General features: G+C 30.9%; 2 protein-coding genes across 7 annotated transcripts; one reads left to right on the forward strand and one right to left on the reverse strand.

Annotated features, from left to right (window-relative positions):
- Positions 1–432: 432 nt before the first annotated feature.
- LOC106053193 (heterogeneous nuclear ribonucleoprotein D-like-B) lies at positions 433–13,125 on the reverse strand. 6 transcript variants are annotated; one of them, XM_013208689.2, is made up of 10 exons: positions 12,889–13,125; positions 10,756–10,796; positions 10,270–10,397; positions 8,933–9,085; positions 5,475–5,606; positions 4,113–4,221; positions 3,364–3,546; positions 2,692–2,724; positions 1,420–1,490; positions 433–559 (listed from the first exon to the last, which is right to left on the reverse strand). In XM_013208689.2, the coding sequence occupies exons 1-9, from the start codon at positions 13,029–13,031 to the stop codon at positions 1,420–1,422; spliced, it is 993 nt and encodes a 330-aa protein (XP_013064143.2). In that variant the 5' UTR covers positions 13,032–13,125; the 3' UTR covers positions 433–559. The 6 variants fall into 6 exon arrangements, with proteins under 6 accessions (XP_013064143.2, XP_013064142.2, XP_013064145.2 ...); XM_013208688.2 differs by having other exon boundaries at positions 1,415–1,490; XM_013208691.2 differs by lacking the exon at positions 2,692–2,724.
- Positions 13,126–13,737: 612 nt separating this feature from the next.
- LOC106053201 (uncharacterized) lies at positions 13,738–27,621 on the forward strand. Its single transcript, XM_013208706.2, has 16 exons — positions 13,738–13,852; positions 15,876–16,003; positions 16,129–16,330; positions 16,950–17,115; positions 17,510–17,716; positions 18,596–18,863; positions 19,483–19,556; positions 19,655–19,774; positions 19,894–20,059; positions 20,203–20,366; positions 20,980–21,190; positions 22,570–22,774; positions 23,661–23,943; positions 24,520–24,668; positions 25,506–25,710; positions 26,665–27,621. The coding sequence occupies exons 2-16, from the start codon at positions 15,880–15,882 to the stop codon at positions 26,914–26,916; spliced, it is 2,796 nt and encodes a 931-aa protein (XP_013064160.2). The 5' UTR covers positions 13,738–13,852; positions 15,876–15,879; the 3' UTR covers positions 26,917–27,621.
- The last annotated feature ends 50 nt before the right edge of the window (positions 27,622–27,671 follow it).

Consider the following 27,671-nt stretch of genomic DNA (forward strand, 5'->3'; position numbering starts at 1 on the left):
TTTCAGTGACACTAAATGTCAAGTTCATCTTTGCAACTATGTTACTGTTTGCAAGTCAAAGCAGCAGCAATGTATAATTTTAGTGTTCAAACAAACAATTTCAGTGACACTAAATGTCAAGTTCATCCTTGCAACTATGTTACTGTTTGCAAGTCAAAGCAGTAGCAATGTATAATTTCAATGACACTAAATGTCAAGTTCATCTTTGCAACTATGTTACTGTTTGCAAGTTAAAGCAGTAGCAATGTATAATTTTTGGTGTTCAAACAAATAAATTTTGATCATTCAAGCCACCTTAGTACCGGTAATCCAATTGTGAAATCTAGCATTAGCTCAGCTTGCACAAATTAAAAAATGCTGACAAATACTTAAGTATTTCACCAGGTTTTCGCATTAACATAATAGGGAGAAAAGATTAAATAACTCATGATAAAAAAGATGGATCATTTTAATACAGTACAACATGTATAAAATGAAATGACAATAAAATGATTATCCACAAAAAATCCAGTTTGCTTTCAGCACAAAGACATGAACACCCCCACAAGCAGCTAGTAATCTGAAAAGAGAAAAAAAAAACAAAAAAAACTCAAAACTAGCCCAGAGGAGTAACGGATACATTATAGAATCTTGATCCACAAGCCTTACGACCTGTCAACCAAATAATTTTTAAAAGAGTGGCATAACAATACAAGGCAAAATAACAGTTATGATAAACAACAGAATGAATCGACAAGACCATCCATTTAGCATCTGTTGAAAACTGTGTTGTAAGATGCAATAAACTTGAATTCTTTACCCCATTCAGAACAAACATATCTGTATAGTGTTATCCATGTGAAAAAACAAAACAGTTATGCTAAATGAAAGGCCTATACCGGTAACCTAAACAATGGTCAAGCAAAGTAACATTAGAACTACAAACAAATACAAAATTAAATGCAGGCAATATATAGCTTTTCCTGTCCTAAATGAAAGCCTATTACATTGTATGCACTGCTAGATTACGTCCCACTGTAATGCAATCACAAATTCTATCACTAAAACTATATTGCCTACATCAGACTACAACGAACTGAGTTAAAAAGAGCTACAGGTGCAATCTTCCTTACTAACTGTAAAAGGGCAGGAAAGCAATACAATTATTAACCTGATATGACCTTATGGGTCACTTACAAAATTTCAAGAATGGAACAATTTAACATTTAGCATTAGCAAAAAAATGTAATTCAATCAAGCCCTTTTACAAAAAAGACTTCACTTCAAGAGACACTTATGTGCAAGCCAATTGTCTACACAAAGTGCCCATATTGATAACAGTGCAGACTCCATGAGTCAGAACGAGCTCTACACTGTACACAACAAAGGCAAGAAGTGACGGGGGCATTTAACAATAAATAATAGAAATATCTACCCTGCCTAGCGATTGTAAGGATGATAGCCTCCATGAGCTGCGCCTCTCTTTTGCGCTTTACCGTAATTTGATTGACCTGTTAAAGAAATCAAGAATCTGTTAGAATTTTTTTTTTTTACATTTAACCAAAATATTCACATCCAAATGGCAAAAAGGAATAAAATTTTTAGGACTTTTAATAAAGAATATTTTTCAGAAATGGACCGAAAGTAAAATTTATTCGATTTTATAAGGCAACAGCATAATGAAAAACTGCCTTGAATAACAGCTCACAACAAAGTACAACAAATACTATAAAATGTGATTATATCACAGCTAGGACGCAACTAGCAGCATATAGAGATTTCCGACTACCTAACTAGGAAGGAAAAAAAGACTAAATGAGGATAGTGCTTATGATGTTTTGTTCCTTGGAAAAAGACTAACAGAAGATTGTGCTTATGTTGTTTTGTTCCTTCTTGTGCAATGTCAATTATGTGTACAATGAAAAAAAACAAAACGGTTGTTTTTACTTCTTTATTACAAGAAACACAGATGTTCTAAATGGATCAAATACATAAATCAAATAAAACAGCAAACAAAAACAAAAGCAAACTGTTACAGATCATTTTCTTGGGTCACACAATTTGAAGTCCAAAGTAAAAACAAGTTTAAAACAAACAAAAGAAAAAATGATTAAAAGCTACAACAATCTCGAAAATGAACACACAAGTAGTTTGAGTTGTAATTAAATTTGACCAGCAAATTACATAAATTGTTATCTTAAATGCACAAAGTTGCCTTTATTAATTGGTATAAGACTTGCATTTTGATATAATTTTATTTCTTTATGTAAAATTGTGATCAAACCTAATTCATTTTTACATGAGAATGCTTACACAATTTTAAAAAAAATTTGACAATTAATGCAGCAGGCCAGACTAAAACAGTGGCAGACTTTTAAAAAAACAACATTGTTCCAACCAACTTGGAAATAGCACTTATTTTAAAGATATCTAATTATCCAAAACAATATATTAGAAATTGAGAAATGAAAACAAAAATCAAGCCATTACTATGCTTATATATAAAAAATTAATCTGCTGCATCATTTTGCCTCACATTTCATAGGAAAAGATGTACAAATGACATGCTTGGAAGAAAACCTACAGTCCAGCCTTGACCGCCACTGTCTTCAAGCCGACCTGCTGTTAACTATTTCAAAATAAACAAATATATAAGCATTCCCATGTGCAGGATGGAGTGATGATCAATAGGAGCAAGGTTGATTCACTCACCTCCTCCCTGTCCATAGCCCCAATCATCATAACCTTTAAAATTATAAACAAAACTGTTACAATAACAGCCAAAGCTGTGATACATTATTACATACAAACACTACCGGTAGAGAAATGAGTAAACATTGTTATCTGAAAATCTTAAGAGTTCACACATAATTGCTGTAAAGTAATATAAAATTCTAAATCTAATACAACACTAATTGATAAATTAAACAAAGGTCTACAAAGTTTGAGGTTTAAAAATATGAAAACACTATTTGTGAAGTCATTCTTCATACATAAATAACACTTGTTCTAGCTTCACTGGAATAATCAATTACATTTTAGCAAATATATTATGGTAAAATACTCAATATTGCCTGGTAAAATTTAACAAAATATATAACTTAACCAAATATAAAAAGGAAGATGAATATAAAACCAATCAACAAAATTTTGAAGTTGTACCTGTTCCCTGCTTGCACAATAAAAGAATAAAGGACTCAAAAAAATTTTAAGAAACAGAAAAACATTTTTTAAAGGCATTATAATTAATAGACTTCAATTGATAAAGACTGTAGAAAGTGGCCTGTAGACCTATTACACATAAAAAACATTTGACATAACCCTCCTCAACAAATGAATAAAAGCTGAAAAATAAGACAATACAAATGTTCTTTTACTACTTACCACCATATCCATATCCATAGCTTTGGTCGTATCCTCCACTGTTCCATCCACCATAGCCTCCATAGCCCCCTCCATAGCCATAATCCCCGCCATAACCATATCCATAGCCCTGATCATAACCAGGATAAGCCCCATAACCCCCATAGCCGTAACCTTGGTTGTATCCATAACCTGGAAATCCTCCTTAAAAAAAAAAAATTGATTGTGTTTAAGTGATTAGTAAAAAAAAAAGAAAGTTAAGTAGGGTTTCTGTTTATCTAGATGCACAAAAAATGTTACAGTGGGATTTAAAAATAAATACATGACAATTTAATGTTAATATTGAAAAGATATAGATATGTATGTGTGTGTGTAAACATTGAAAGGTCTTTAGCACTCCTGGCAAGCTTAAGAGTAATAACAGTACCTCTGCTATTCTACTGAGCTGTTATGGATATGGCTTCTGCTATTTAGTGTTTAGAAATTTTTTGCAAGCTAGCTAATATTTGTCTCCCTAATAGTTCCCCTATATTTGTAATTGTGTAGTGCAATTTGACACGACTCTTGACAACTTGTAACTCTAAGGATCCTAGTTCCAGTGAAGCTAAAGGCTAAAAATGTAACTCTTTCTCTCCGCAATTATTTTCCTCATTCTGATAGTAATATTCATTTTGCTCATTTGTATTTCACTATTTTGTTCTGATTAAACTTAAATAACTTTTTGTTTATTATTAAAAAATGTTACATTTGACTTCTATTATCCAACTTACCTCTACCACCACGTCCACCTCTACCAGCAGGTCCAAAGCCTCTACCCCTTGGACCACCCCTGACATTAGCAGCAGCACCTCCTGGAGGAGTAGCTTTTTTAACTTCAACCTAATGGAATAGAGACTATGTTTTACAACTTCAAAGATTACTTTTTAAAGCGCCAATAGGTCTTAGACAGGCCATCAATAGTTTCTTGTTAATCTATGTTGGTTCTTTCAGTAAAAAAAAAAAAAAAAGATACCTTAAAACCTTGCAATCTGAACAAATTTCAATTTTAAAAATTTAAAGGAAAAAAATATAATGGTCCTCAATTGGTCTCTGAAATAATACTCAGTTTGCATGGTTTTAATATTTTAACATTTATTTTATCATGCAAGAGCTAGTACTACAAATTTACTGAAACACAAAAACCCAGCAAAGCATTAAAAAACTGGAATGCCTCAGGCCTTTACAGTCTCAAAGAAATTAATCACTGAAATTTAAGCGTAAACCTGAAAAAATATTTTTTTTAAAACAAAAATTGAAGCTTACAAAATTCAATTAAAGAACCAACAAATTAAAGCAATGAAAGACCAAAAAAACCCCAAAAGAGCCTGTCTAAAATCTAGTTGTGCTTTATAATAATCATGTATTAAAAGGAAAAAAAAAATTAATAGGGAAATTTAATTTAAATTTAAAGTCTGTAAAATCTTGTCATTTAGCTTGGAATCCATCAATATAAATAAAAAAAATATTTATGGCACCTGTTAGGCAGTGAGAAAAATAAATGCAAATTTTTATTAAATTATCATTATATCATTTTAAATTTAAATTAGCAAGGGATAAATGTAAACTTTATTAATGATTGTTTTTTTTTTGCAAGTAGAGTTGAATTATTGTTTACATTTATCATTATGAGCATAGATCAACTTAGAGTTTATGGTACCTCACGGCCCACATCACTCCGAGCTCCTTTGTTCCATCAATTCCGTCTCCTGCAGGAAAGTGGAACAAAATCAGCTTCAGTCTCAGTTGTATAATATACACAGGTGAAACAAGCTCATTTTTTTTATCATGCTGCCATTGATTTTAAGTTCAAGTGGAAAGAAATGCCCAACATTTTAAAAATGTGTTATTACCATGATTGATGACAACCATGTCAAAACAAAAGGAGCCATTTAAAATTATACCCTGATTAGTCAGACTTTCACCAAATCATTTACAAATTTTTTACCCTTTTCAGTCTAAATAAAATACATTTTAAATATAAACACTAGAAAAAAATTATTAAAAATTATCCTTACATGAGGCTTTTAGTATAAAGTGCAGCATTTTAATTTAATATTTAAGAACAAAAAAAAACATGTGTAGAAGCAATTTACCTCCTGTGTTCCAATTTTATGATTTGTCTGTTCTAAACACTTTTTCATGGCAGATAATTTTTTAAATTCAACAAAACAAAAAGCTCTTCTCTGTTCCTTTGTTTTATCAAAAGGAAGCTCAAGCTTCTCAACCTGTGCAAAAAAAAAAAAAAAAAAATATTAAAAAAAACATCCTTTTGCTTAGACATAAGGGCAACAAGAAGGAGTGTCTGGAACATATTTTATGAGGGACAAGTGAATGAATTAGGTCTATATACAGACATGCCTACCCCCAAGACTCATAATGTGGAACACTCAGGTTGAGAATGTGGAATTTTGGGGCCCAATGTGGAACATAAATGCGTTTATGTTTGTCAGCCATACTGTACGCAATATTTAAATAAAACTTCAATTATGTTACTTTAATAACAATACTAGTTTGATTCTTATAAATTAGATGCAAATAGTATAATTAAAAGTAAGAAAACCATTAATTCATAATAATGTCCTTTGTTTGAAATCAATAGTTCTAACTCCTAAATGATGAATTCTAACACTCAAATGTTACTATCTATTTTTATTTGTTACTACTAGATCTAGATCTAAATTCTAGATCTACTTGATTATCTATCCTTTTCTATGGCTCTACTCTAGTCATTCTAGATGTCTCCTAGATCTAAATAATTTAAGAGTCTACTAGTCTAGACCTACATCTAATAAGTCCTCAAAGTCTAAGAACACAGATTATAATAATAATATTATAGATCTAAATATTTATGTCTAGATCTATAGACTTATTGAGAACTAAATTTATTACATAATGATACATAGAAATCTAGAATCTAATCTATCACTTTCTAAGTCTATTTCTAGATAGATCTAGAATCTAGATTTAGTATTATCTAGTTATTTAGTGCTAGTCCTACTTTTAGACTTAGAGCTAGAAACTAATTTATACTATATAATAATACTAATAAGTAGATCTATAGCCTTATTTAGGAATTTAGGCCTTAGCCTTACTTAGTGTGTCTAAGTTAATTAATTACATTTAGGTCTAGATCTAGGTCTTTAATAACGTATATTTAAAAAAATCCTTTTCTTAGATTACTTAGAAACCTAAGAAACCAGTTGAGTTAGTGTTAGAATTATGTTATGATTATGACTAAGAATAGTCTAGATTCTAGTAGATTCTAGATCTATCATATAGTATTCTAGTAGAGCCATTGTCGGTAAAAGTAAGGGATTTGAATGGAACATTTGGCTTATTAGCACTTACTAGATTCTAAGAATAGATCAAGTATCTAGACCTATAGTACTAGATTTAACTAGATCTATGCCTAGATCTAGCTCATTTTCGTAAATTTAGGACACATCGGGTCTGGGAGGAAATGAAATGTAAACAATAAACACAGACCTATAAAAACTTTATTTTGCATTCAGTATTTTCATTTCGCACTATTAATAAATAATGAAAAATCGGCGATTTGTGTGTGTGTGTAGGAATTCAGACTTGGCGGAACAAAAAATCGTGAATGCGGAACATGTGAGCTTCTTTGATGCTTTTGCGGGACGGTTCCGCATAATGCGGGACTGTAGGCATGTCTGTATATATGAGACACAGAGGATATGTAAAACCAGAAATAAGTTGTCTTCCAAATGCTAAACAAATGATGAAAATAATGTTTAGTGAAATTGTATTGTCCTTTATGGTTCTGCCTTTGTTGGACAACAAAAGATCATTAGAGAAGAGTTGCGACTTGTTGCAAATGCAATGGTTTATATAAAATAATTAGAATGACATGTATCCTAAATTTGCAAAAATCACAAATATAATGTATTACACCACTACACTTTAATAAGAAGCAAATGTAGGCATCTATAGTATAGTGAGTAGTGGAGTGAATAATTGATAACAAAAAAATCGAAACAAGGCTTAATAGTCTCAAAAAACTGAATAAATGTTAATTTTAACTCAACTGATGCTTTAACAAATATCAACCTGTTGTGTTGTTCTGTTACGTTTAAAGGTAAATTATCATGGTTTTTCAAATTTGAGTTTTTTTTATATTCTGTGTAAAAGTTGTAATTGTAAACATCTTTTTCTTCAATGTGTAGAACCATTTATATATTAATCAATTCAACATCAAATTATTCAAATTGAAAAAAAAAAAAAAAGGCATTATACAAAAAGTAAGTTTTTTCCCCAACATCACTAAAAGTGGATCCTGACCTAACTAATTGCATCATTCTTACAGGGACTGCTAGAGCAAGTCTCAACTTTACATTAGGCTGTGAAAGATACTATTAAGCTTTAGCAATAACTTATGTTGCCATTTGCATGTTGCAATAGCTTCTCTTGGAAGGAAAAATAACTTTTAAATATAGATCTACTTTCATATTTATTACAAATGAACAGTGACAGGTAGAGGTCAATGTGTGACCCCACGAGATGACACAGCGAGTATTCTATGGAATGTACATACATAAACAAAGACGGGATGTGACGTGTCCTCGCGTGATGTTCCAGAAGATACTAGCAGTGTTTCTGCAACATTGGAGAAGCAATTAGGGACTCTATATAAACCAGAGTTAATGTGAAAAGTCAGTTATTGTTACTGTTGTCTACCGTGCAAGACAGTAGAAGAGATGTGTACAACTCGATGCAAGTTAACTAGGGTAGAGTTAACTGGAGTGGACTTGAGTCGTTAAAGTATATACAGTGACTTGAGTCGTTGCAGTCGATACAACTGAAGTAAGATGTGTGCAGTTCTGATCCAGTAGACTTGAGTACGACTCGGAATAGCTAAGTAGAGCGGAATATGGCTTGATACAAGTTGAGAAGAGTTAAAGTACAACGCAGTACAGTGAACTGTAAATTACCAGATATTGTACAGTCTTCCACACTACATGCTACAGTGAGGAATTGTTAAGAGTTTATAGTCAATGAAGTTATACTAAGCTGAAAGTTGAATTGTCAAGTTCTTTGCTGTGTTTTGTGACTCTACTAGCACATTTAGCCAGAAGATTCAGAAATATGTAATATCATTAAATTGACCTAGAAATTAGGACTTATGCCTACAAACTGATGTGTCACGTGTGAAATAATTTTGAGCTAACAGCTCTATTTAATAATTTAAAGTCAAAGGAAGATTCCATATGTGAATTAACTTTGTACATGTTATCATCTCTATTTAATTTCAGGATTATATTGTAGATATAGATTCTATAGCAATTTTAAATTGATGAATAGTTGTTCCAATATGGAACTTGTACACAGAAGTCCTACCTAGTTATAGTGGAAAGCTGACCGTTTTGGATGCGCACGTAAATTTAAAAATATTTTTAAAATTTATAAAACAAGAGTTACCCTTAAGCACAAACCCAAAACAAGAACATAACTTTTACAGAATATTATTTTCTTAGCTTCTGTATCACCACATTGATATTAGTCACAATTCAAAAATAAAATTGAAACTTACTGGACCAAATGTTTCGAAGTATGCTTTAACTTCATCTTCTGTGATTGCAGGATCTAATCTTCCAACAAATACTTTTTTATTGACAGGTCTAGGATTTGCTCTCTTTGGATCTATCGTCCTGCCATGTAATTTGTGTTCTTTTTCTGCTAAAACCTGTTTGAAAAATTGTTCTATTTAATGCATGAACAAACTTGATATAAAGCTTATAATACAGAGACCTCACCATTCTGAACAGGTATTTCAAGATTACCAAGAGAAGATCCAATTACACATACCCAGTATGATCAAAAATACAAATACTTAGACATAACAAGGTAACAAAGACAGTTTGTGTGGAGAAACAAACTCAAAATCGGCCCACGAAGTGGTCCACCCATGCAGGTAAAAAAGGCGGGTTTCAATATTTTCAAGAAAGAACACAATGAAATTCCATAAGACAAATGACCGAAGAATGGAGAAAGAAGGTTGACAGATCTTGTGTGGTGCCCCAGCGGTCCAAACCAAATGTGAAGTTGAATGCGAACCTGGCCTAACTGATGTCTTATAATGAATATCTAATTGTTTTGTAAAGGGTCAATCTCTTATTCAAATCCTCAAAAACAACATTTCCGTAAAAAAAAAAAAAATCCTTTATCAAGTATACCATTGCTGTAGTGTAGCACTGCAGTTCACACGATGATATGAAAACCCACTAATTGTTTTAAATTATGTCCAACTTATATGCATACTAAAGATTTTTTTCTCTTAGAAAAAGAATACATTATTTTTTGGTAAATGTAGTTAGTAGGACAGAAATTACATAACGTAGTAATACAAATGTAAAAAATATATTTTTTTAACAAGAAGTCTAAAACCATTTACATAAATGTGTTAAAAATATGGTAAATAGTCATCTTCACTACTAAAGAGCCTCCTGTGTTTGTTACTATTAATAGTGAATAGTTGTAAAGGTGGTGTATTTTTATGAAAAAACTGCTTACATAAGTGATTTTAAAAACAAGATTTTTCACTTTTAGAAAAGAAAAAAGTAACATTTTTGTAATAAGCTGGGGTTTCTTTGAATGTATACAAAGTTTAATGTTTTATTTATGTACAGTATAAAATGTTCAACTTTGAGGACTACTGTTAATGGGGCAGATTTAAGTATTAAGCTTTTAAGTAGAGCTATGGTGTCTCATTCAGAGTAAAAACACAAGCGCAGTGAATGATGTAATTTACTGACAATAAAAAAAAATGAATTCACATTTTTTTTTATTTTAATGAGATTTAAATTTTATCATAGTAACAGATTTTCAGAATTCTAATCCTACATGTTAAAGGCACACAAAATAATTTACCTTATCAACTGCTTCTGTGGTGGCAAAGACAACAAAACCAAAACCTCTGGATTTTCTTGTCTCTAAATCTGTTTTAAGTGTACAATTTGTGACCTCACCAAATTTTTCAAAATATTCCCTGAGATCTTCTGTTAGATTAGAAAAAAAAAATGAAATGCATGAGAATTACATATAAATAAATAATTGCTTTTATATAGCGCTACTTTCATGCTTATAGAATGCCCAGAGCGCTTTGGTCCAATCTCAGTTGTGGATCAGTGGGGGGTGTTATATCAAGCAAGTTTTTCCGTGCTGCCTACAGACGCTTGGTAAACAACTCTGCCCGAGTCTAGTGTCGAAGCTCGAGCCCCCTTCATAGGTAGCCAAGCCAAGTTCAAGCGCACTTAGCCTCTCGACCACGCTTCCCACTATACATATATCTACATATACATATCTATATAAAATATATATAAAATTATGAAATTTACTAACAAAAAAAAAACTTACTTGTGGTTGTCTCCCAGCTTAATCCACCTACAAAAACTTTTCTGATGAATAAAAACATTGAAATGATTTTAAGAAGTGGACAAGAAAGTTCTTAAAATGTCAATTTATAAATTTGTGAACAAAAACAGACAACTAATATTTCATTGGCGTTCACTAATATTTCATTGGCGTTCAAAGTAAGTGTTAAGATCAAAAGATTGAATTAATAAGCAATTGTCAGGGTTCCCACATAATTCTGAGACTGGTATTTCAAGAGATTTACCTAATTTTAAAAAGAGAAAATATTTGAGTGGAAAAAAAAACAATATATACTATACTACTATACATACAGTTAGAACCAACATTAAAAGAATTAAAAGATTTAAGTACGATTTGTATTATTAGACCTCATGACGAATAAATTACAAGAGTTTATCTTTAAAATAAGTAAATTCATTTGCTTTGCTTTCTGGGACATTGTCACCTGCTTGCCAGATGGAAGAATCCCTAAAGACATCCTATATGCTGAGCTTGCAGAGGGAGTCAGACCCAAGACTAACCCATAGAGATGTCTGCAAGTGAGACACGAAAACCACAGGCATCAATGAAAGTATGTGGGAGGATATAGCCCAAGACTGCACTTCATGGAGACAGTATGTGCTGGTACAAACTTCGCAGAGAGCAAAAGAAACAAAGCTGTCTTAGTCAAGAGAAAGAAAGCTGCCCTAAAACAGATGCATATACATGCATAAACTGTGGCAAAGTCTGCCCTATCTCAAGATGAAACCAAAACCAGCGACTCAGCTGGGCACATCCATTGTCTTCCAAGGCAGAAGGAGCCACATATAGGTATTAACTGAAAACTAAAAAAATTAAAATTTGACTATTACAGTGTAAGTCTATTTCATTACTAAAAGACCAAGCTGCTACAGGAAACTGCTACAATCTTAACATACACTGATTATTGACATGAGCTGACAACCAGTTCTGTCTACACCACTGCCACAGACTGAAGCACTTAAAAAAACAAAACATTATGAATCTAGCAGATGTAAAATAAGCCACTGGTATAGTGCACACCTACAGTTACAGGACTGAGACACAAACACAAGGTACCTTTAATAATTTGTATTAAGATAACTAATTACATTATACATCATAAATTGATAAATATAATAAAGTAAAATAGATTTTCATATTAACTTAATTAACACTGTTTCTAGAAGTTTCTTTTCTGATCACAACCACACCCTTTCTTATATTTAAGCCAACTACCTGAGTTACAGATAAATTAAAATTGAGCAATTCTTTAGTAAAATTGTGACAGCAAGTAATATTTATTTCACTTTCTATATTTCAGAAATAATTTTAAAATAATATAAAGTAATAATCTAGAGACTCTAGATCTAAGTCATTCTAAGTCAGTACTTCATGGATAAATTTACACAAAATAGCAGTATGAAAAAGGCTATGACTGTGATATATTTATAGATCTTTAGATCTAGCAATGTAGAACCTTGTTTTTATATTACTAGACCATTAAGTCACCATTTCCATTTTTTAATTAGATCTATTTTTTTTTTAATATTACTCTTTTTTTTTTACTGGTATTCACTTGATATTGAATAATTATAATTGATCAGAAGGGGACAAGCAGTAGCAGTGGCAGTGTAATAGATCTCTTCTAGTCTAGTATTAGTTACTTTAGTAGTATGGGCAGTATCATGAGTAGGTTATCAATCTATACTCTATACTATAGCCTAGCTATGGCTATGCTATGCTGCATATTCAAAAATGATTCAAATATTTCATTTTCAAGATGAAGATCATGACAGACTATTCATAAATTTTCATGCAACGGCAGCCATTGGCCTATCGCCATGGGCATGGTAGATCTACCCAAAATATTTAGCGCTCTAACTTAGCCGGTATTATCTACAACTAGACAGTCGATTTAGCTATATTGCCTATATAAAATATGAAGTATAGATTTATAATAAGTTAAAAGCTAGATATAGAATAGATAAGATAATTATGGACACTATAACAGTTCTGAAACAAAAATCGTAAGATACGCTAAGCAGATGGCCTCGTTTTCGATTAGCTGAATAATGAGCACTTTTTTTTTTTCTGGGAGAGGAGAAAAAATCTCACCTGTCATCTTCACCATCATCGTCTTCGTCTACTAACATCTGTTGGTTTTCTGAACTATCTTCAGCATTGGCGTTAACTTCTGCATTTCCATTCTGTTCTTCAAATGTTTCATAATTGTCATCTTGTTGCATTTCATCTGCCATTTTAAAATTATGAAAATTTAATCTATTTTACCCTAAAAATACAATTCCCACGCGCACAAACGCCAAGCCTCTTCCTGAAAGAACGGTCACGTGATTATGTAAAACAAACTCTCGTAATCCCACGAAGAATTATTTATTGTAAAAATTAATAATTAAAATTTAAGCAAAAATATTTTTTATAGCAATAATTTATGTGCCTATTTTCTTTTATAATTAGATCCTATTTTTATTTGTTTAACCGATGACATCATTAGTAAAGAATTCAATGTCCTCTTAGCCAGATTTTTCCGGCATTTTTCAAAAATAAAAATGCTACCTTGGTGAGAGACCTTAAATTTAAATATACGATTCAACAACAAAGTAATAATTCTGGCCGCCGCAATTATAAAAAGCATTAAAAGCATTTGGTTTTATTATACTAATGAGCTTTTTTATGTGTTGCTTTATAGCAATAAATTGATTTTTAATTTAAAATATTTTATAAATTTCGTCAGAAAACGACAGTCACGAATTATAATTAAAATTTACACATTTAGACAATTGTCTATATTTTCATTAAAGAATTTTAGAATAGATTTAAAAAACAACTTTTAAAAACTCTTCAATTTACATTTTGTAAAATCTTCAATGACTAAAAATGATATCGAGAGAGAGAACTTAGGTTAGCATTATAAAGGGTTTGCTGTTTGTTTTTTGTTTTTTGCAAAACCGGAAGTGGTTATTTTAAAAAAACTCCATGTAACTAAGCAACATCAGACGCCGACTTCATTAAATTCATCATTATTTTGAAGATAGATAAGCTATATAATATCTTAAAAGAGGTAGATCTATGTTTATTTTTAAAAACATCTACAATAACACGTGCCATTTATTATTGCAATGGTTAATTAACGGCAGAAGATTATCACATAAATTCTAATAAATTCACTTTCATAACTTAGACTTTATCACTTTATCACTAAAACTTTATATTATCATCATAAAACTTTATGACAAATTATGATTATAGGACATTATGATATTATTAATTTTAATTATAATAATTTAAAATATCTGAAATATCATATCATCAATCATAAATAATCAATCAATCATAATCAATGATCATGATGTCATGATCATTTATTGATGATGATATCAGTCATACTCATTCATTATTATCAAGATTCAATCATATGTGATTATGTCATATGAGTATGACTGATATCTCAGTTATCTGACAGATTTTTCAAATATTTGAGAGATGAAATAATTCTAGATCTATTCTAATATGACTATGATATGAATTATAGAATTAGATCTATACCCATGCATGAGCCATGATTTAGCTTACCTCTATTTATTAATTATCAAAGTATTCAAAGCATTCAACATCACAGTCATAGATGTATTCAACTCATTCATATAGATGATATAGAATCTAGTCATAGTCATATTAGAATAGATCTAGTATCTAGATTTACTATTAGATCTATAATAGATCTATATTGACTATATGATCTAATAGTATACTAATTATAATACTAATACTATTTTAGAACAATATTCCCTCCTACTTTCTACTAGTAGATCTAGTATTATACTAAAATAACTAAATTATAGACAACTAGATTAGATCTACTTAAATCTACTATTATATTTAGATCTAGAGATAGGGTTATCAGATAGACTACATTATACTAGCTCTATAAGATACGAAACAAACCAAAAATAGACTATATTATAATAGGCATATAAACTATAAAATATATCAATTATCAGGGCTGGTCTTAAGCATAGGCAGCCTCTGGTTGGTGGGAACCTCACAATTTTTTTAGAGAACAAATATTGAAATTTGTCCTCTCCATTATTGTACACTATGTTCTTAATAAATTGCATAATTTTATTTTTTCACTGTATATTTCTTATTTTTCTATTTCATTTGGGGCAACCTAGCCCTAATTCACTTTGCTTAGGACTTCCAATTATCTAACGCTGGCCCTGATGTCAAAGTTAATCATAAATTTAAATAGACGAAAATTTATAGTTCTAGTTAAAATCTACTGTTCATTTATAGTTGATTGTTTGTAAAAACGAATGACTTGTTTAGCCTACAATTTGTAGTATATGTGGGAAGTGTGGTTGAGAGGCTAAGTACGCTTGAACTAATGGTTTGGCTACCTGTGAAGGGGGCTTGAGGTTCGACACCAACTCGGGCAGAGTTGTGTTAACTGAGCACCTAAAGGCAGCATGGAAAACCTTCTCCCAGATACCCCACTGGTCCACAAATGAGATTGGACCATAGCGCTCTGAGCATACTATAAGCATGAAAGTAGCTCTATATAAAAGCTATAATTTATTTATTTACAATATTACATTTATAATAGCACTGTGCTTTAATCAGAATTTTTTTTGCTTGAAGGATTATTCTGGTAATTGATAAGAAAACATTTTTTTAAAAGGACACAGATTAATTTAATAAAATTTTGCCTAATTAAATTCTTTCAATCATTTTTTTTAAACCTTCATTATTTAAAAGTTCTAATAGGCCTAATGTCAATTAGTCTGCACTAATCCTTAATCTTCCAAATTTAAGACATTGCCATTATTGATGCTTTGGCAACATCATTCCAACCACAGCTAATGCCTACAGTCATTTCATCATCCATGAGATGATCCATAGATGCTTCACGACTGAAGAAGGCCATATTTATAATCATGCATTAAAAAAGATAAATCCTGTAATTGGTCATATCTATTACAGAATAAAATGCATCATTTCATTTTAGTTTGTTAATAATCATTAAAATTTATTAAAGGTACAATTTGTATAACCAGGTTTTTTAAATTTTTGTTTACTCAAAGAGAGATGGCAGCTGCTGCTGTTGCATCAAGCATTGAAGAAAACCTACGAGTGATAGCTCAAACTAAAAGAATTCGTGTAAATGAATTTTTTCAAGACTATGATAAATTAAGATCAGGATTTGTTTCAGGTAAAACCTTTTTCTGTCATTTGTGAAACAAAATAGTTAATAGTAAAGATAAAATATGAATTGAAAGCAAAGTATATTATAGTGTGAAATATTTGTTATGAATAATTCTAATTTTTATTATTTAGCTTCTCAATTTTTCCGTTGTCTGTGGCAAACACTTTCTGTTAAATTTAGTGAAGAAGAAGAGCAGGCACTTTGTATGAAATATGGTTTCACTGAAGATGGAAAAATTAATTACAAGAAATTCTGTGATGCTATTGAGCTAAAGTTTGATCCTAAGAACATTTATGGGTCTCCTGACATACAAAAAGTTGAGACACCAGAATAGTAAGTTGTACAACTACATTTAAAACAAAATGAAAAAAGAAATGTTCTTACTCAAGCTTAAGAAATATTTGAGATTTTTATAGTTTACATTCACCAATGAAAGCAAACTGCCGTCATAATTGGTTCTAATTCATCATTAATAAAGGTCAAGCTCCCAAAATTCAATAAACTAACACTTTTTGCTCATTAAACTTAAGATTATTCCTTTTTTTTTTAAATAAATTTTTCCTGCCTATATATTTGTTCCATGGAGTGTAGTGGCTTAGTGGTAAAGCATTTGGCTTCTAAACTGGGGGGCCAGGTTCAAATCCTTATGAATTCTGGGCTTTGCGTCTACCCAGCTCTAATGGTACCTAACAAGTAAAAGTGGTTTGTCCTTGTGCTATCCACATGACACCCTAGTAAGCCATTGGCCACAGAAACAAATGACCTTTACATCATCTGGCCCATAGGTCGCAAGGTCTAAAGGGGGGACTTCTTACTTTTGTATGTTCCATGCTCTTAGCAATATTAATTTCTACTTTAAAAATAGTTTTACTATAGGCTTGTGTATATCAAGTAGACTAGAAAAATTAGTATATAATACTTACTTATGTTATTCAATAAATTATATTTAAAGTCTAGGAACTCTCAGAAGTAAAAGGCCCCTAACAGTAGATGCAGAGTCCAGATTAGTGGACATTTTAAGACGAATGCAACATTTTTATAATATCAGAGGAATTAACCTGCGAACACAGTATGAAGATTTTGATAAGCACCACCAAGGAGTAGTGTCTGAGAGTCAGGTTAGCTAAGCTTACTAGATAATTGAATTAATGCTCAAATAATTACTCTGGCTTTTTAACTCTTTATCTCCTTGATTATTTTCCATGTTCTGACAGAATAGTTCGTTTTTCACATTTGTACATCCTATTGAGGTTCAATAACATTTTTGTTTGTAATCAGAAAACATTACTTTTGGTATAGAATTATAGGAGAATGCATGGTCTTTTTATATAACACAAATTAAAGTTTATAAAACAAAAATTAATTTAATTTAATTTAATGGGGTCGAATCAACTATGGTATCATTGATTAGGAGAGAAAGAGTTAAAGGTGCTAGATAGTGAATGGATTTTTTTTTTTTAATGAATCAAAATTATGTTTTAATTCACTTCTTGCTACCATCTCACCCATTAGTTTTACAGAAATTTTCCTGGTCCTGTGGATATTGATGATGAGGATATCAAAGTTCTAGTTGAGAAGTATAATGATCCAAAGAGTCCAGGCCTCATAAACTATCTGAATCTTCATCATGACGTACTAGCTGTACACAAGTATGTTGAGCAAGAGAAAAAACCTCAGCTGTTATCAATGGGAAAGTCTGTCGATATGGTGGCCTTGTTTGTAAGATATTTTTTGCATCATTTTTGACATTACATATTTTTTAAACATTCCTTAGTTTTAACAAAAAAATAAATAAGGTGAACATTTTGTGTGATAATTAATTAGATAAAAGTCTATTTTTTGCCAGGAAGTTAATGTTAGGTTCACTGAACATAGGCAAGCTTAGTTAAAATTTATTTTCCATTATCTTATTTTAAACATGTTTACATTTAGAATTATGTTATGCCAACCATGTCCTCCAAAACTGCTCTCTTTACCAAGAGGCCTGTATAAGACATTGGCCCCAAATCACCCTAATAGAAAGAAAACTATATTGAGAGCTCCCTGATTTGGAAACCACTGCGCAGTTCATCTCATGTATTGGTCTAGTCATATGAACACTCAAACATAACAATGAGAACGATGAAGAAGAAGAATTATGTTACCTTTGATTGTGAATCTTGATTCCATGACCAGTATTGTTTTGACTGACTGAATTGGGTGACCACTGTGACATGTATTATTGACACCTATTGGCCTGTGTTGTTGGCATGTGCTTAGAAGTGAAAAGTGTTCATGAATGACTGATTTTTAGTGATTAGGTCAAGAATGTGTAAAATGCTACAATGTGTAGAAAACTGTAGAAACTGACTACCATCTTGTATTACATTTGATTGTTGTTGAGTTGTTAGTTTGAGTTTGTGATTATTGCCATTAGTTTTATTTATATAGTTCATTATCAGTGTTGAATTTCTGTGTCATGTTCTTGCATAATTTGACCACCAAGTTATATATTGATTTATATCATTGATTTTTTTTTTATTGGAGTAGCTTATAGGCCTTACACATTATTACTTGGTATATTATATATCTCTTTAAAACAGATTGTTCTATTTTCAGCCAAGAGAAGATCCCACTTTAGCTGAAATACTGGATAAAATTCGTATAGCTGTTTTTAAAAATGGAATTAGGACAATAGAATTTTTCAAAGATCATGACAAGTTACGAAGTGGTGTAATTACTGATAATCAGTTTGTTTGTGGATTGGCTCTTGCATGCGGCAAAGAGGCTCAGCTTTCACGTGGAGAAATTCAAAAACTTGTGGAAAATTACAGACTTCCGGATGGTAGAGTTCAGTATAAACAGTTTTGTGATGCAATGGAAAATGGTGAGAAGGTGTTTAATAAACTATCAACAATCTTTTTTTTTAATTTAATGACTAAATATGCAGATTTCTTTGCTTGCCTTTTTCTACAAAGCTTATATCAATTGTCTGACTGGTAAAAATTTAAAAACATAATTTTTTTCACACCCATAACTGCCCTATTATTCATTGGAGTAGACCATAAATGTGAATCAACAAAACCAAAATGTAACCAATTAGTCAATTATTACAGATTATCGGTTTTGTATAATACCAACAAGGGAAATTAATCCTTCAGTATTCAGATATTCTAAAATATATTTTTTTTTTCTGCTTAAATAAGTGTACACATTTATTTCACCCACTTCCAGTCTCGGATCAACTGAAACTTTAAAAAATTAATTATACCTAAGAAAACAAATGAATTACAAAATTAATCAATTAATTAAATATTGGAAATTTATTTTGTTTGGAATTGAATAAGGGAAATAACTTTTACATTATTGAGTGATACCGTTGTAATTGCAGAGTTCTTTCCCTTAAATCTGCTTTTTTTTTTTTTTTTTTTTTTTTTTTAATTAATGTTATAATTTTTCTATGCTTGTACCATTTATGTACTTAAAATTATTTTTTTTTTGTTAAGCATTTAACATTCCTGACCTTGACAGAAAACCAACAGAAACTGTTCAAAGACCAGCCAAAGGATCTTTATTTCGTGTATGTTGTTTTTTTTAAATCAAAAAGCATTTTGTAAATTTACAATACTTTTAAAAAAGAAATCAGTTGATTAAAGATTGATTCTTTCTTGTATTAAGGCTCTCAAACCGCTAGTGGAAGATGAGGAACAAAGACTCTTGGGTATTCTCTCAGCCTTATCGGACAAAGTTGAAAAGGAACGCATCATGCTGTATCAATATTTCAAAGATTTTGATCGGGTATCTTGTTTACTATTTATGTATAAATTTATTTGCTTAACCAAATGTTCAAACATTTCAAAAGTTATTTTTTTTTTTTACATTTAATATACCACTTTAACAATTGTCTATCAAAACAGTCCACTGCATATACAAGAATTGTAACTCCAAGCCAGTTTGCCAGAATTTTGCACTTCCTCAACCTTGATGTTAGCCCAGGTGATTTTAAGTTAATAATAAACAAATTTCAAGATCCCGCCAGTGGAGATGTCAATTATCCAGCTTTCGTTCAAGCCATTGATAAACGTGAGTAATTTGATTAGACTGTAATAGTAATTGCTAGGTATAAAATTGTGTGTAATAGAGTTTTCTAAAAATATTTCTTTAAATCTTACACTTCGGATGTATTGTAATGCTACCGTAATGCATATTGGTTTATTATTGAACAGAATTTGTTGCTACCACTATAACTGAAGAAAAGCCTCCTATTGTGCATGATATTAGGCCTATACCAAAATCAATGGTTGAAACCAAATGGATTGAAAGTGCCCCAGTTTCTTTTGTAGATCTCTTAGCAAGAATTCGTCATATAGTGCTTACTAACCGACTGAGGGTAAGCTATCCATTTTACTTTAGGTCAATCATGTTACCATATGAAACTATCCAAAAATAATTATAGATGTCGCCATTTTTAAAAGGGAAATTGTAATATTTTACTTTTTCACATGTAGATTTTCTCTCCTTCTCTCCATAATTATTTTTCATGTTCCAATGGAATTATTCATTTTACCCATTAGTAGTTCACTACACTGTTACAATTAAACTTTTATTTTTAAGAAAATTTGTATTTGGTATAGAATTATGCTTTTTTTATAAAGCACAAATTAAAGTTTATAAAACCAAAAAGTAATCTAATTTAATGAGGTCAAATCAACAATGGTATCATCAGTTAGGAGAAAGAGTTAATAGTACAGAAAATTTTCTTCAAATGATTCATTGACTAACAGCACACAGTACATGTGTAAATATAAATTACCTGATTTTTTAAGTCAATAATTTTAGTGTTGTTGTTGTTTTTTTCATTGTAACAAACCTGCTCATTACCTCAATAAAAATGGAAATATAAATTTTATACTTTTTTTTCTGTGTATTTAAACTGTTAAATAAGAGGCAATTTGTATTGAACATTTAAATTTTCTAATTAAGTCAATTTTGTTGCATTTTAGATTAATGAAAGTTTCCAAGACTTTGACGCTTTAAGAAGTGGTTCTATAACCATGGCTCAATTTAGAAGAGGGTTATCATCAATGGGACTGAGTAAAATTGGGTTTCATGATCTGAATGACAATCAGTTCAACTTACTGGCTGCTCATTATCGCAATCCTTCCAAACCAGACCAAATTTTGTGGATGAATTTTGTTTCGGACATTGAGAGTGGTAAGAACAAATTGTCATTTTAGATCTAGTTTTTTTTTTATGAATAAAAAAATTTTTTGTCAAATTCACAATTTAAAAAAAAAATCTTGAAAATAGTAAGAAAGTTTATAGTTTGATTTTGTGATATATTGCTATTTAAAATCTACTGTGGCTTTTGCATCAGTGTTAAAAGTGCATTGGACTAAATTGAAGAATAGGCACACCATTTACGGAGATGTAGAACTAACCATACTGCTGCATTTTTCAACCTTTTTTTTTTTATCTGATTCATCTTGTTTTGATATTTGAAAAACGTTATGATCATATGCCAGAAAAATGCATTATGGGATAAATAATTTAAGGCAACAGACCCATGTGAATGTTAATGGAAAGATCCTGCACCTTTTTTTTTTTCTTAATTCATTAAAAAGACTTTCCAATTTTATCTCTCTCAAGCTAATGTCTTCTTTGAATGGAATCAGCTATTCCAATTCTAATTTATATGCTGAGTATCTTACCTATCTGTGGATGTCAGAACACTTTTTAAGTGATGCTTTGGTTAACTGAAAATAGTGATCTATCATGACAATTAATGTACCATTCAATGTTCTGCTAGATTTTTAGTCTGCTATAAGCCTATAAATACATCATTTTTTTATTTTGGTCATTGGCTATCTGATTTTTTATAGTTTTTTTTTCTTTTGCTTGGTTGAATATATCCTTGCTGCTTGCCATGCAATAGAAAAAATTATTGCTTTATTATCTTATGAGAATGTTGTCCATTAATACTTAATTTGCTTTTGTATGAGACTTTTTGAAGAGGGATACCAAGAAATATGTACCGAATTTTGCCTGATTACTTTTCTAAGATTTTATTGCTTTTAAGGCAGGCTGGATTTTTAAACTAATAGGCTACATATTTAAAAATGCCCATTTCTTACAAAGCTTATATCAATCAATCACTCTGTCTGTGTAGTACGGTAAAAAGTTTGTATACATTATATCTCCCTCACCCAATCTTGGATTAAACTGAAATAAACATTCACCAAGAAACCTCCTTCTTTCCTCCCCCTTTTACAACTGGTCCAGACAAGTGATAGAATTATAGCACATTGAGAAAGCTAAAAGCTAAACAAAAACAATTGGTAAAAATATTCTAATCGCACAGATTAATTATGCCAAAGTCAATCATACATATTACATGACATCCATACCGATACAATTATACTTAATATAAGCTTTGTTTTTGTTTTTTTTTAAAGTATTTTTTATGTTTTTCCTGTTTTTCTTAAATTTTTCTAAATTGTTGTTTCTTTACAGATGTACAAGTTTCTAAAAGAACATAAACCTTTAGGCTTTAATGCTTTAAATCTTTTTTTCCACTTGTTTTTTCCATCAAGTCTTTACACAGACAGGCTTGGAACAGATGCCATCTGCTGTTGTACAGCCTCAAGAGTACTTTAGAGTTCCAAAACCAGGCACCATTGACTGGAGCAATGCCAGCAAAGAACATAAAGATCTCTATGAAGCAGCTATGGACAGAATAAGAAAGAGAGTGGAACATAGATCTGTTCAGTGTCGTCCAGTATTCCAAGATTTTGATAGGTACATTTTAAAAAAACTTTGTTTAATAATTTGAAAATTATGCATAAGTAATCAATTATTTGTGTTTCTGTTTGTGAAGATTCAGAAATGATTCACTGACCTATGTATTGAAATTGTTTAATTCACTTTTCTTTCTGTGTGCTCCACACAAATTTGTGTGTGTGTTGCTTCAGTATGGGGGTCTAGTTTTGTGTGTTTTCTGTGTTTTTGTGTTGATCCTCCCCAACTTTGTTACAATTGAGCCTTCTCCTTACCAGTTTCTATCAAGCTTCTTGGTAAATAGGCCCATATAGGACACCTTAATTGTCTATTGATATCAAGGTTACAGGTGTTCACAAATCCTAACCATCTTGCGACTTAGCTATGATGATGTATGTTTGAATTTTTGTAACAAATGTTGAAGTTAAAAAAAATAATTAGGCCTATTAGAATTTAAGATCTGGTCATTTCATAATTGAAAGTGTGGTGTTTATGTGGTATTTTTCAGCAGACTTGATTTTTTAAATCTAATTTCATTTAAATCTGTTTAGATGACTATGTATAAATTGCAGTTACTAAAAGAAACAAATGTTTAGTTTCATACATAGTGAAATCAAACAGACTTATTTTAAGACACTGGAGGTGCGATGGCTGAGTGGTTAAGCACTTTCAAGCCAGAGTACCAGGTTTGAATCCTGCAATTTTTAATTTCAGGATCTTTAGGGTGCCTTGAGTCCACTCTGCTCTAATGGGTACCTGACATTAGTTGGGGAGAGTAAAGGGTGTTGGTAATTGTGCTGGCCAGATGACACCCTTGTTAACTATGAGCCACAAAAAAAGATGATTTTTATATCATCTGCTCTATAGATTGCAAGGTCTGAAAGGGGATTTTTTTTTTTATTTGAAGACACAATAAAGGTCACATCAGCCGCACACAGTTCAGACAAGCTTTGACAATGCTGGAAATTCCCATTGAGGAATCAGAAATGCAGGCACTGGAGGCCCTTTATAGCAATGACTATGGTGTTGACTACCGCAAGTTCCTGGAAGATCTACAACCTAGTGATCCCATTCCATTCATGTATGTAAAGAGAATGGAAGAAATCAGAAAAGCCAACTCCAAAGAGGCTTTACCAGAACAAAGGGCTGTGACAGACTTGGAAAGCGTGTTTATCAAGATTAAGACCAAAGTAAGCATTGTATTTTTTGAAGTTTTACAAACCTTATCAACTCACTCTGTCTTTCTGCCTGTCTGGTAAAATGTTTGGACATGCTATTTATCCCACTTTTTGTAATCAATTACTGGTTATTATTTTGTTGCATACCAACAAGGGGAACTAATTCTTCAGTATTCACAGATATGGTTAAAAGGTCGGGTTTTGTCCCCTTTAATAATTGTACACCTTATTTCACCCACATCCTTTCTTGGATCAAGTTGAAATCAAAATAATTATATATTGTACTTAACAAAACATGAATCAATTGAAAAATTAACCAATTAGTCGATTAATTATTGGTAATTTTTTCTTTACATTTAAAAAGGGAAATACCTTCTCCATTCTTGAGTGAGATAGTTGTAAGTGTGGAGCTCTTCCCCTTAGATAATTTTTTTCTAAAATTTTTTTTTTTTGCTTGTTATACACTAGGGTAGTTTCTACTAAAGTTTACTGTGCAGTGATTTGCATTTGTCTTTCAAATTATTAATAAAGTTTGTTTTACATATTGACTTTTCCTTTTTTCAAATTACTTTGTGATTTTTCACATAGGTTGTCAAAGAAAGAATTAGAGTTTATGAATTTATGAAAGATTATGACAAACTGCATTCTGGTCGCATGCTCAAGACTTCCTTTAGAAGAGCACTAAATCTGGCTAGGTTAAGCCTTCTGGAATCAGAAGTCGCTATGTTGGAAGACAAGTTAGTTTTTGTTTCTTTATCATGTTGTCTGACTTATCCATTAAAGAATTAGCAAATTGTTACCTAAAAAGAATCTTTAAGAAATGAAATAGGCTTTTATGACAACAAAGGAAATATTATGATTTCCAGATATTGAAATTAAGTAAATATTTTATTTTTTTTTTAAAACAAATCATTACAAGAAAATATGAAGTCTGTTAAGTTAATTACATAACTTTTAAATGCACTTAATAATAATTTTTTTGACACCTAGGTAGTGGGCTTACTTTCTTTAAGATTATAGAATTGAAAAAAAGGTTAGCAGAAATGTTGGAGGTTAAGTGATTGAAAGTTGTCTAAGCAAAAATACAAAACTCTACTTAATGTCAAAATTCAATACTAAATGTCAAAATTCAATACTAAATGTCAAAATTCAATACTAAATGTCAAAATTCAATACTAAATGTCAAAATTCAATACTAAATGTCAAAATTCAAGTAACAGTTATACTTAAAGCTCAAAGAAAAAAGAAATTTAAAGGCAGTTTTAAGGACAAAGACTTTAAAATAAAATGAACATGAATGAGAACAGAGACAAGGGTAAAAGAAATTGGACCTTCACACTTGCCACTGGCTAACCTTGACTAGAGAAAGAGGTTCTAATAAAGCCTATCAAATCCAACCTTCATGTATTTAACTCAAATATATCGAATAAATTAAATCAGATAGGCTACATAAAATAAATTAACTCATATATAAAATAAATATATAAAACTAAAACACACATTTCAGTTTAACCCGAAATACTAATTTTAATATTTTGAATAAAATATCATAACCATCTGTACAATCTTGACAGATTCCAATCAATACAGGACTATGATTATGTTAACTACTTGGCCTTCTGCCAAGAAATAGAGTCAGTGTTTACCAAAGACAACCTAGAGAAAACACCAGAAGATGTCATAGAGCAGTTCAAACCAGATGAAGAATGGAAAGTTACAGAACTGACAGCTGAGGAAAATGAACAAGCCAATAAATGTCTGCTAAGAATTGCTGAGAAGGTTCATTTCTTTTATACTTTAGCAAAATTTTTTTCTTTTTTAGTTTAAAATTGTTTCAGAATCATAATGTTTTTCTGCTCAACATTTGCAGGACATTATTTTAAAGCTAGCTTAAGCTCTTGATACTTTAACTTAGTTTTGAACATCTCACTTTGATTGACACATTCAGCGGCAAGCTGTCTTTGTGATCAATCACTAGCAATATTCCATAAATTCATGATGTTAAGTTGTATGCATTGAGCCCTATTTCAATTTTCATGGCACTTTGTGTTAAGCATCTCCCTATTGGTTGTAAGGATGCTCCCAAGATGTATGAATATTTGGTTTTGTCCTTCTTTGTTCTCATTATTATGTTTGATGGTTCAAATGACTAGACCAATATCTGAGACAAACTACATGGTGATTTCAAAATCACGCAACTCTCCATATAGTCTAATTCTATAGGAGGGTTATGGAGCCAGTATCTTGTTCGGGCCCTCTTGATAAAGAATGCAGTTTTGTAGGATATGGAATTCTCTGGTGACACTCCCCAAGGGCAAATTTGACTAGTCCCAATAGTTTTTTTTTTCAATTTGACAATTTGTACCCAATTCTCGTGACTCTGGTCTTGTCCAGATTCAGAGGCCAATCTTGAGTACTTAAGGTTCTCTGTCATGTCTTTCATAGGGCCTACACTTATATGTAGCCCCAATTAGTGATGTATTGTCAATGAAATCCAGGGCTGTCAACCTGTTTGGTTCACACCATGGGATTCCAAAGGCAGTTTTTATATAATTACTAAAATCATAAACTAAGCTATTTTTCTGAAAACCATTAAATTATTCTTAAAGAATTACAAACAAAAAAATACAAAATTTCCTTTTGAATAAATTGTCAGTCATTTTTTTTAGATATACAAAAAGAATAAAATAATTTTTAAATGTCAAAGCTAAGATTGTTTTTTTTCACTAATAGGTATATAAAAACAGAATGCAACTCTTCCCACTATTTGAAGACTACGACAGAATTCACAATGGGGCAGTGTCACAATCACAGTTTCGCAGAGTTCTAACTGAACTGGAACTGGCCAATCTGGCAAGCGACATTGATGTGAAGCTCATTTGTAAAAAATTCCAGGTGCAAGTAGGAGGTCGTACAGATATTAACTATATAGCTTTTTGTCAGACAGTGAACAATCTGGCAGGTTTCGACATCAACATGCCATAAATCTTGCTTTAAAGTTTATAATTTATCATGTATTTGGATTTCATTGAAAATGTAATATTGCTACATTGTGAATGGTTTCAACAACTCTAGTTATAAGAGATAATCGTTTTCTAATATATAATATTTATATGGTTTGAAAAAAAACTATATATTTTTTAAAAACAAATTGTTTTCATGATTACGACATGAGCTTATTTTTTTTGTTCCAATTGAAAAGATTGGCAACATCAGAATGTGGACGCAGAATTCACATTAGGCAGTTATTTACTTCTTCTACAGATACTGTCCAAAAGAATTATATAAATTGCTATAATAAAAATAAAAAGTGAATTTTCTGAAATTTTTTGTCCATTACACAACATACTCTTTAACTATTTCACATAATGTACTTGATTTGAAGGAAATTGTGTTGTCTTTTTTTAAATTTCAGTTTCAGTTGTAGGAGTTAAACGTTACTACAGAGTCTGTGATATTTCTATTTAGCATGATTTGATTTTTGAAAGCATATAAATATATGAATTTATTTTTTCTTTTACAAATTTTAAAAATTTTTATTGTAAGTAAGGATTTTTTTTTTAGAAACAAGCCCCCCCCCCCTTTTTTTTTTTTAAATCTTTATTTTACTTGTACAGTCTGCATATATTGTACAAAAATGAGTTTTAAATGTGTAAAAAAAATAAATCAAATAAATAGCTACTATATGAACTTTGTCTGCTCTCCAAAATTTTTATTAAACTTTATCAAACTTTGTTGAC

The sequence above is a fragment of the Biomphalaria glabrata genome, chromosome 2 (genome assembly GCF_947242115.1).
Source record: "Biomphalaria glabrata chromosome 2, xgBioGlab47.1, whole genome shotgun sequence".
Lineage (NCBI taxonomy): Eukaryota > Metazoa > Mollusca > Gastropoda > Planorbidae > Biomphalaria > Biomphalaria glabrata.